The sequence below is a fragment of the Equus caballus genome, chromosome 23 (genome assembly GCF_041296265.1).
Source record: "Equus caballus isolate H_3958 breed thoroughbred chromosome 23, TB-T2T, whole genome shotgun sequence".
Classification (NCBI taxonomy): domain Eukaryota; kingdom Metazoa; phylum Chordata; class Mammalia; order Perissodactyla; family Equidae; genus Equus; species Equus caballus.
The window spans coordinates 51444564-51455545 of record NC_091706.1 but is presented as its reverse complement, the minus strand read 5'-3'; the positions used below and the strand labels follow the sequence as shown (position 1 = coordinate 51455545).

Below are 10982 nucleotides of genomic sequence, written 5' to 3'. Positions count from 1 at the left end.
CTTGATGGGCCTGCAGATTTTCTGGGCTCATCTTGTCAAAGTCCTGAAAACTTCTGAGGCCAAACAGGGGACTCTAGTATGAGGACTTACAACCCGAGAACTGGCCTGTGGTTAAGATTCCAAACTTTTACACTGTGGTTGGTAGCATGTTGGTAGGAATCTCTCTTTTTTCTCCCTGCTGAGCTCTGATTTTGGCTGGAAAATTTTCCATACATTTTATTTGAGCCCTTCCCACCATTTGAGCCTTCTGGGGTTTTTGCGCTGGCATCTCTGACTCATTCTCCCCACCCTCCACTGGGGTCTCTGTAGGACATTGTTTGGTTGTGGTATGTGAGTATTTATAGTTCAAGCACTGGCATTTTCTTTAAAGCAAAGCCTAAAACTCTTGAGAAAATAATTGGAGTTTCAAGAAGGCCTTCTGGTATCTTTCTGGTGTATTTTCACACTGCTCAACAAAGTTGATGTGCTGGGTGAGTTGCTGGAAAACAGGCTGGGGTTTGGCTTTGAGACTGGGGTCCTCAGAGCATCTTTCACAAAGGTCCCTGTATGGGTGTCTTCTGGGCCTAGAGACACGCTGCTCTTCCACCAGAGCCTGTTTATTAAGAACTCTACAGATATGCTTTTGTTTTTTCTGCACTTCCCACTGTAGCTTTATTTCTTTTAAAATGCTTTAACACTAGGAAGTTAGGAGCCCTAGAATGCCATAAAAATTGATTTTAGGGGATGAGAAAGCGACCACTCCAGTAAAATGCCCCATTTTATCATCTACCAACCCTCAAGCAGTAGGGAAGAATGGTGGGTGCACCAAGGTGGCCGCGCATAGTCAACTTGCACACAGAGGAGCTGCAGACAGCATAGTGGGTAAGAGCAAGGCTCTGGCTAAAAAACCAAACTACTTGAGTTTGAATCCCCATCCCATCAGCTGGATGAACTTGGGCTTCTCTGGACCCCTATCTTGTTATTGTTGTCGAGTCAATTCCGACTCCTAGTGACCCTGTGTAGCAGAACCCTGCCTGGTCTTTTTGCACCATCCTCTGAGCTTCTGGCGCTGTATCAGACAATGCTCTACTGCCATTCATAGGGTTTTCTTGACCAATTTTTTTCAGAAGTGGGTGGCCAGGTCTTTCTTCCTAGTCTCTCTTAGTCTGGAAGCTCTGCTGACACCTGTCCACCATGGGTGATCCTGCTGGTATTTGAAATACCAGTGGCATAGCTTTCAGCATCACAACAACACGCAGCTGCCACAGTGTGACAACTGACAGACAGGTGGTGTGGTTCCCTGACTGGGAAAGGAACCCAGGCCATGGTGGTAAGAGTGGAGAATCTTAACCAGCAGACCAGCAGGACTGGCTGGGCCTCTGTCTACCCATATGTAAATAATCATAGGGTTCATGTGAGGATTAAGTGTAGTAATGATCTATAAATGTTAGCCCCTACTCATGGTGTCCATCCAGAATTTCAGCACACAGCTACTTCCCACAGTGCACGCCGCTGTTGGCAGGAAGCCTGACCTGCAGTGAGGCTACTTTTCAACCCAAGTCCACATCTATCCCTAGAGATGCTTGTGCTTGCTTTTCTTCCAGAAGGTACTGTGGCTCCCATCTTCCCTCTACACAGGGCCGTAAATGAGATGATTGTCAAGGGCAGCACTAAGCCGATTATGTTTGCATCTACAAACGCAGCTCCTCTGGGTTCATTTACAGAGCTGGCCCTTCCAGGCATGGGCCCTAGCTTCCCTTGCCAAGCTGAAAACTGCAATTCCTCTACTTCAGCCAAATGCACATAAGTGGCTGGGAACCACCCCCTTATCCCCTGCACAAAACCAGATAGAAAGGCTGAGCTTAATAGAGACTCAGACGACAAGATTTAAATAAATAAGCTGTATTATCTGTACAAAAAATATAAATACAGTTTCGTGTTTTAGAGGAGGAAGTGCCTCCTTCCACATTATTCAGCAGTCCTGATAATCTTGTGGGGCTGCCGAGTCACAATTCACAGAACAAACAGGAAATGTACATTCATCTCATGCAAGGAGCACGCTGCTTCCCACCCCAAACCTAGATCCTCCAAGCTTGCTCTGAAACCCATGTCCAACTGCTACAGCCCCACACGTGGCGGAGCTGGAGGACGCCTGCTACTTAGGAAATGGAAATGTTGGCCACTGGTTTTCAGTAGCTATTGAACCAGCAATAACCAACCGCATGAGTAGTAGTGTGGAATTCGTCTTCTTCATTCCATGCGTAACCGTTGTGTCACATATGAATCCCCTGTTCCTGCCCATCATTTCACGTTAGCTTTTACACTGTATTCTGTACACAGTGACTGGATCCAGAGTTAAACATCAGCTTCTATTAAAAATAGGAACAACACAATAATCATCACTGAGTTTACAGGAACACAATTGCAGGAAGTTAATAAAATGCGCCCCCCCCATATTTCGTTTTCTGAATGACAATGTACAATTATTAATATTGCACTTTTTTATACAAGAAATCCTAATAAATATTCACAAAAGATATACATAGAAAACATTCTCTTTTATTTTAAATAAACATTACACTGATTTTTAGTAACGTGATTTCTTAGAGCCCATTATTGTGGTGAGGAAGAAAGAGACGCACATTAATTGCCCATAGCTCACCTGGGAAGGACACAGCTTCATACTGTCTTCCCCCTAAATTTACTTCCAGGCTGGCTGGGAAATGCAGCCCTGATGTTGAGATGAGTGGCACTGCATGAATCTGTATGTGAGGGGATGGTTTATCTGAGGGGTGAGTGACTCTGGCCGCTCTGCCCTGCCCTGGCTGCTAAACTGTGGCCACGCAGGGGGAGGCAGCCACGGTCACTTGCCCAAAGCCGCTCTGCTGAATGAGCAATTTGCCAAATTGTCCTAAATTTTCTGTTTTGCCACTCGACTTTCCTACAGCCATTTTATTGTAGCTGATGGGCCTTACTGGAGTGTGTGTGTTACTCTGCCCACTGAATTACCCAGACTGGTGTATATTCATTCCTATATAGCTTATAGTATTTCATTGTGTGGGGAGAATGGGTTGAAAAGCCTTCAAAGACCTTCTTGGAAGCTCTGGTTACCCATCAGCTTTCCACCACGCCCCATCACCTCATCCCGTTACCCCGTCCCAACCTGCTTTATAAATACGAGGGCAGCTCTCACTGTGCTCGGGAGGGGCTGGCTGTCCCATACTGTGCCCTGGCCAGCTCTGGAAGGAAGTGGTTGCTACAATGTGATGGCTACTCTCTGGCAAATTGATGGATGAATTGGTTTTTGACAAATTGACCCGAGTCTCTGGCGCTTAAGTGGAGCCACAAAGGCCAGATAGTCAGAAAACCTAGCCAGAAAACCCAGCCCATTCGTGCTCCATATGCCACTGGCCTACATCAGCATTTATTTCCGGGCTTGGGGGACTCTTGATTTAGATAAAGGTGCCAGGTGGCCTGACTGCACAGCCAGACCCTGACATCTCTCTGGCTTTGCCATGAGTGTACAGGGAGAAAGTTCTCTGAGACGGCGCAGGGAGCAGGGAATCCCCTCCACTCCATGGAAGGCATGCCTCTACCAGGCAGCGTGGGCCCCCAGGGCCTGTCCCTTGGTGAGGCCGGCAGCATCCCCTGCAGGCAGACACAGGGTTCAGAGCCCCTCCGCGTGCCTCCCGCCTGCTCCCTCCTCCCCGTCTGCCCCACTTCTCCACTGAGGAACACGCACAGCTTTCTCCTTGCTTCTGTCCTTTTCCCTCCTCACTTCGTTTTCTGCATCCTGTGTGCCTTGGGCCTACTTGGATCATCTCCTCCTTCACCCCACTGTGTGTGTTGAGTTCTTGTCGCTCTGGGTCCCCCAGCAGAAGAGCTGAGCTCTGGGCGGGGTTCTGCCTCAGCATGGTGTCCTCCCCTCCCTGCCGGCTCTCCCCAAGGCTAAGGGGCAGAGGCAGAGGAGGAGACCGAGGCGCAGCATGCTCCTGCGTCCTCAGGTGCTGCCAGGAAAGACACAGTTGGTTGTCCAACGTCTGTACCAACGCTCTGCAAACCCTCTGGCACCCTACCCGCCTGCCTCTCGTCTGCTGTTGGCTCTGGCTCCCTGCTGTCCTCAGGGGCTGTGCCTGCCTCTTCCTAGGTCTCTTTGGGACCCAGGTTTGGGAGGGAGTAGCCTCTGCAAGGGAGCTTCTGCTGTCTGGCCCGTCAGCTCTGCAACCTCCGTTAGACCTCCATTCTTGTCCTTTCCCAACATTCTGTCCTCCGGCTACCAGAAAGAGAGGACGCACTGAGGTCCTCATGTCTGCGGGGGGAGGGGACGAGGTTGGGTAGGGGGATGTGTGGGGGGAGGGGGAAATAAATAAATAAAACGAAGAAAGCTTAGGTTCTGTCCAAGGTGGTTGCGTGAGTCCCTTGTGCAGCCAGGGTGGAGTCATCCCCGTGCCCTGTCTTCATGCTTTGCCGCAAGTTCCACAGCAGCGAGATTTGAACTGGCTGAGTTGGCAGAGTTTCAGCTGTTTCACCTTCTCGCAATACCTGGTGGTGTCTCTGCATTCCACTGGGAGAGGAGAAGAGGGGTGGGGACAGAAAGAAGACATGAAACAGGCTGACAGCTTATCTCACTGGCTGGATCCTGGCGTCTACCTTGGGCACCGGACTCCTGTGCTGGAGGGGCCGCCACTGTCCAGCACCTCTGGACTGGCCTTGCTCTGGCAGAACCCAGCCAACTGCTCCCCAGGCTGTCACCAGTGGGGGTGGCACCAGGCTGCTGGCTGAATGCTGGAGTCCAGCCCTGGACCAGCTCTGCTGCCTTTCTGATAGCTCCTTTCCCTCCTGAGGGGGCTTGACGTCTCCCTTTCCTTGGGACCACCTCACCTCCTAGGCAAGCCTGCCTTTTCCCAGGTATTTTAGTAAGTGACTCTCCTCCGTGAGATGGTTTCCAGAAGGACTGAATTCTGCTCCACTTTGCGGTGGTGGGCAGGTGAGGCCCTGGCTGATGGGCCTCCCCCCCTGGAACCGGAGCCTTCCTTTCCCTGGGAAGCTTTGTTTCCTGTGTTCTCCTACGCCCCTCCGCTCCTTCCCCCACCGTGACCTACCAGAACACTGCGGCATTCGAGTTCAGTATTGGCACAGACTAGATGGTTCTTGAATATTGGTGCCAATTTGGGTTGTGCACATCTGTGACTAACATAGTGAGTTTGAACCACTTTCATTGTACATTGGTACTGAGTGTGGGGAGCTCCTGATACAAAGATGGGTCAGCACCACACAAGGGAACAAAGCTCACCCCTCCCCACTGTGTGGAAAGCCATGGGGCCATTTGCCTACAGGACAGCTGCCTCAGCGTTAGGAATCCGATCTCAGTGAGACCCTGTTTGGGGAGAGCAGCACTGCAACATGTAATGATGCCCTATTTTTTGCCTCATGCTTTGTTTTCTTCTCTGTGGGAAAGCACCTCCAATTTTTTGGGTCCAGAGGAAGAAAAAATAGATCCCCACCCTACTGGGGTACCCATGCTGGTGTTGGGCTGAGGAGGATCCAGACCTGAGGGAGGAGGGAGTGAATGAGGATCACATCCCAAGGGCGTGGGCTCCCGCACAGTTCTGGTGGGTGCCCACGGGGCTGGGGAGGAGGGAGGTAGTCAGCAGGTCCTTGTTCTGTGAGAAGCAGAGCACTGCGGGGTGCAGGGCCAGCTGAGCGGGAGGTACTCTGTGCGCTGCTTTAGTGTGAGCAGCGCTTTCTCTCTGGTACTCCCCTCTGGGCACCAGCCAACCTCCTGCAGGGGAGCTGGAGGCTGGTTTCATCCAACACCTGGCCAACAGCACCTGGCTCTCTCAGGGCCAGGATGGAGCCCTTAGGGCACACCCAGCCATCTTTTGTGGCCTGGACATGTGTACACACATCCTTGTACATATCTTTGCTTGCTTGCACGCACCCATGCATCCCTCTGAAAATATCCAACTCCAACCCCAGTCCACAAGCCTCGGGAAAGCTGATCCAATGCCCCAGGCTCAGGTTCCGCCCCAGGGCTCGCCCTCTGCACCCCATGCCCTGTGAGGAACTTGCAGAAGGCTCTTTGGGGGTGAGAACGTACTGTTTTCACATGGGGTGATATTGCAGCGCTGCCAGTTGGCGGGCCGGGGCCCCCAGGAGCACAGGTGCTCAGGCACTGCCTTGTTGGTGCGGGCATGCACACACTCCACACGCCGGGATTGGAAGCCGTAGTTGCCACAGGTCGCTGTGCACAGGGTCCACAGGCTAACCCTCCAGTGTACGCTGCATGCTTCTGACCAGCAGTTCTGGGTACTCACTGGCCTGCAGGAAGAAGGTACCAGGGTTAGGGTCTGCCGCTGTGGGGCCGGATCGGGGAGAAGATATGAAAACTATGCTGCAAACCCAAGAATGTCAGGCAACTCCTCAGGATCTTCCAGTGCTACCAGACCTGGGTTCTGATCTCTGCTCTGTTCCGGAATGGCTATAAGATCTCAGAAGGCCACTTCCTCTACCTAGGCCTCCATCTGCTCGTCTTCATCACTGCATGTCCTAAGAATGAGCTCCCCTGGGGTGGGGGCCGGCAGAGGCAGAGCCTGGAGCCAGTCTCAGGGGCTGGGGCCTTAGGTGGGGGTGGTGAGCCTTCACCGTAGGGGGACATCTACAAGGAAATATGACAGGGGCTGGGGGCTGGATAGCAATGATAGATTGAGACCCAGGGACAAGGGCCCTTATCTCAGCATAACTTCTACAGCGAGGTCAACAAGAGCGAGGTCAACAAGAGCAAGGGGCTGGTGGAGCCCTTGAGGTCTGTTGACCACTGTGTGGGCCTCACCTCCTGCCTACCCTTGGGCTAGTGCAGGTCTCTTGGGGTATCAGGCCTCCCTCACAGGAATAGCACCTTTGCACTCTTCATCTTCAAGAGAGGAAAGCCCAGCCCCTGGCCCATTCAGCAAGCACTGAGCCATCTACCTCTGGGGAGGCCAATGGCCTGGGGAGAATGGAGGCGAAAGGGCAGGGCATCTGACCCCTGGGATTGTGGGAAGTTGGAGGAGAGACATTTACTCACCACTATCTTCCTGTGCTATCGATACAGGGGCTGGGGAAAGGAGGTCCATGGCTTTCTCTTACCTCGGAAGGGCACTGCACTGCTCCGATGGTAAGGTGATGCCATCCCGTGTCTGGCAGAACACTTGTCTGTGTTGCACGGCTAGGCGAGGGCCAATGCAAGGCCCGTTGCACTGGGAAATGGAGAAGAGTGACATACATAACGTTAGCCAAGTCAAGGGGAAGGCTGCAACTCTCAGGCTGCATGGGACACAGGATCAGGCGTAGGATCTTGCTTGAGGCCCTCAGATAATTCATCTTGCCCGTCTTGGGCCAGCTGAAGGACATTCACTGGTGTATTTTCTTTTCTTTGTGCCACAGTGGAATGGTTAGTTTTCCTGTGGTCTGTGAGCATTCTGCTAGCAAATGGCTAATGGTAGTGTGGAGCCAGAGAATGTCAGCCCCCTCCCAGATTAATCATATGAAAGATTTCTTGGCATAAAGTGCTAGGAATGTAGTGGTAAACTTTAGAGCTGAAGACCTCTAAATGAGCCCTGCTTCTCATGTCCAGTCCAAAGGGTAATTTGGTTTATTATTTGTTTGCTAAACTCATCCAAGTAACCAAGTCTACCATTTCTTTCCTTTCTTTGGCTTCACTGGGCAGCTGAACGAAAGTAGACTTAAGCACATATAGTTAGTCCCAGCTCATATTCTCTTGCCATGTGCTCATGGAGATTAAGCTTCTCCCAGAGTTGGCAGAGCCAGACTCTATCCCAGTAAATACCCCTACCAACAACTATGTCTGTAAAATACAAAAGTAGCAGGCCCTTAGCCAACATCTGCTATTTGAGTGGAGTAAGAGGACAGATATTCCTTTGGAGTTCACTTTAGAACAAAGGCTCTTAACTCAGGGGTTTTTGGACTCCTAGGGGTGCACAGGGGAACTGGTAACCCTTAAAATTACAGTCATATGCTGCATAATGACGTTTCAGACAATGACGGACTGTATATACGACGGTAGTGTCATAAGGTTAGTACCATATAGCCTAGGTGTGTAGTAGGCTATACCATCCAGGATTGTGTAAGTATACACTATGATGTTCACACAACCACGAAATCGCCCAATGATGCATTTCTCAGAATGTATCCCCATTGTTAGGTGATGCATGACTGTATAGCAAGAGGCTCAAAGGACCTCAAAGCTTAAGAACCACTGAAGGAGTAGGATTTAAGGTAAAAGTAGTCCTCTTAGGTCAGGCAATTCTGCCCAAAGCCAGTTACCGCTCCTCCTGTTGTAGCCGAGTATACCAAAATCTCGCCAACCTCATCCGTTTGTCTGACCAAGTGATGCTAGAATGTGTGAACTCAAAAGATAAAGAGATGGGCCCTGAAGGGTCCAGTGTGACACTATTGTTTACAAAGACACAGGAGGGTTAGGGAAAATGTAAAAATGCATCCTTGACACCAATAACTGGGAGTTCTTTTTTTTTTATTGTGATAAAAATAATTAAAATGGGAAATTGTTATGTCTATTTTAAGTGTCTTTAAGTACAGTGGCACTAAGTACATTCATGTTGTTGTACCATCATCACCACTACCCATCTCCGGAACTTTTTCATCATTTTAACTTACACTTTGTGCTCACTAAGCAATAACCCCCCATTATCCCTTTCTCCCAGTCACATGGTAACCACTTCTGTTCTGCTTTCTATTTCTATGAATTTGACTACTCTAGGTACCTCATATATGTGGAATCATACACTTTTTGTCCTTTTGTTTCTGACTTGTTTCACTTAATGTTTTCAAGGTTCATCCATATTGTAGCGTGTATAGAATTTCATTCCTTGTTAAGGCTGAATAATATTCCATTTTAACTATGTACCACATTTTGTTTGTCCATTCATTTGTCAATGGACTGGTGGGTTGTTTGCACATTTGGCTATTGTGAATAATGCTGGTATAAACATTAGTATACAAATATCATACAAATATCCAAGTCCCTGCTTTTAATTCTTTTGAGTATAAACCCAGAAGTGGAATTGCTGGATCATATGGTAATTCTATGGTTAAGTTTGTGAGGGACCACCATACCATTTTCCATAGCACCTGTACCATTTTACATTCCCATCAACAGCCCGTAAGGATTCCAATTTCTCCGTATCTTCTCTAACACTTGTTACCTTCTGTCTTTTGATAATAGCCATCCCAATAGACATAAAGTGGCATCTCGTGGTTTTGATTCACATTTCCCTAATACTAGCGATGATGAACATCTTTGCATGTGTGTGTTGGCCATTTGTACACCTTCTTTGGAGAAATGTCTATTCAAGACTTTGTGTTTTGTTGTTAAGTTGTGCTTCTCTTCTATATATTCTGGATATTAATCCTTTATCAGATTTGTGATTTGACAATATTTTCTCCCATTCTATGAGTTGCTTTTTCAGTCTGTTGATAGTGTTTTTTGTTGAAGAGAAGCTTTTTGTTTTTATGATGTCTAGTTTATCTATTTTTTCATTTGTTGCCTAGGCTTTTAGTGTCATATCTGAGACATCATTGCCAAATCCAATATCATGCAGGTTCCACCCTATGTTTTCTTCTAAGAGTTTTGTACTTATACATTTAAGTCTTTGATGTATTTTGAGTTAATTTTTGTATATGATGTAAGATAATGATCCAACTTCATTCTTTTGCATGTGGATATCCAGCTTTCCCAGCACCATTTGTTGAAAAGACTGTCCTTTCCCCATCGAATGACCTTGGCACAATTCATTTGGTTATATATGCAAGAGTTTATTTCTGGACTCTCTATTCTATTCCATTGGTCTGTATGTCTGTCTTTATTCCAGTACCATACTGTTTCAATTACTGTAACTTTGTTACAAGTTTTGAAATCAGGAAGTGTGAAACCTCCAACTTTGTTCTCTTTTTCAAGATTGTTTTGGCTATTCAGGGTCTCTTAAGATACCATATGGATTTTAGGATGGACTTTTCTATTTCTGCAAAAAAAAAAAAAAAAAAAATCCTTGGGATTTTTGATAGGAATTGCATTGAATCTGCACATCAATTTGAGCAGTATTGACATCTTAACCAACATTAAGTTTTCTAATCCATGAACATAAGATGTCTTTTCATTTATTTGTGTCATCTTTAGTTTCTTTTAGCAACATTTTCAGTGTTTCAGTGTAGTTTTCAGTGTACAAGTCTTTCACCTCCTGGGTTAAGTTTATTCCTGAGTATTTTATTCTTTTTGATGTTATTATAAATGGGATTGTTTCTTAATTTCCTTTTCAGATTGTTCATTGTTCCTGTATAGAAATACAAGTGTTTTTATGTGTTAATTTTTTACTCTGCAATTTTGTTGAATTCGTTTATTAGCTCAGAGTTTTTTTTAATAGTTGTTTTGGGATTTTTAGGGTTGTTAATATGAGATCGTGTCATCTATGAACAGAGGTCATTTTACTTCTTCCTTTCCAACTTGGATGGTTTTTCATTCTTTTTCTTGCCTAATTGCTCTGAACTTCCAATACTATGTTGAATGGAAGTGGCAAACATTGCATCCTTGTCTTGCTCTTCACCTTAGGGGGAAAGCTTTCAGTCTTCACTATTGAGAATGATATTTGTTGTAGGTTTTTCACATATGGTCTTTATTATTTTGACATAGATTCTTTCTATTCCTAGTTTTTTGAGTGTTTTTATGATGAAAGTGTGTTGAATTTTGTCAAATTCTATTTATGCATCAATTAAGATGGTCATTTTCCCCTTCATTCAACTAATGTGGTATATTACAGTGATTGGTTTTCATATGTTGAACCATCCTTACATTCCAAGAATAAATCCTACCTGTTCATGGTGTATAATCCTTTCACTATGCTTCTAAATTTGGTTTGCTAGTATTTTCTTGAGGATTTCTGCATCAAGAATTAGAAGGGATATTGGTCTTTAGTTTTCTTTCCTTGTGT

At 46.9% G+C, this 10982-nt stretch overlaps 1 protein-coding gene across 7 annotated transcripts in view; it reads right to left on the bottom strand.

The window, feature by feature from the left end:
- Positions 1-1865: 1865 nt before the first annotated feature.
- ADAMTSL1 (ADAMTS like 1) overlaps positions 1866-10982 on the bottom strand; it is an 859827-nt gene continuing 850710 nt past the window's right edge. For all 7 annotated transcript variants that reach the window (XM_070248240.1, XM_070248241.1, XM_070248242.1 and 4 more), the window contains 3 exons: positions 7108-7217; positions 6080-6300; positions 1866-4543 (listed from right to left, as the gene is read on the bottom strand). In XM_070248240.1, coding sequence (XP_070104341.1) covers positions 4437-4543; positions 6080-6300; positions 7108-7217 — 438 coding nt within the window. In that variant the 3' untranslated portion in view covers positions 1866-4436. The remainder of the gene's footprint in view (positions 4544-6079; positions 6301-7107; positions 7218-10982) is intronic.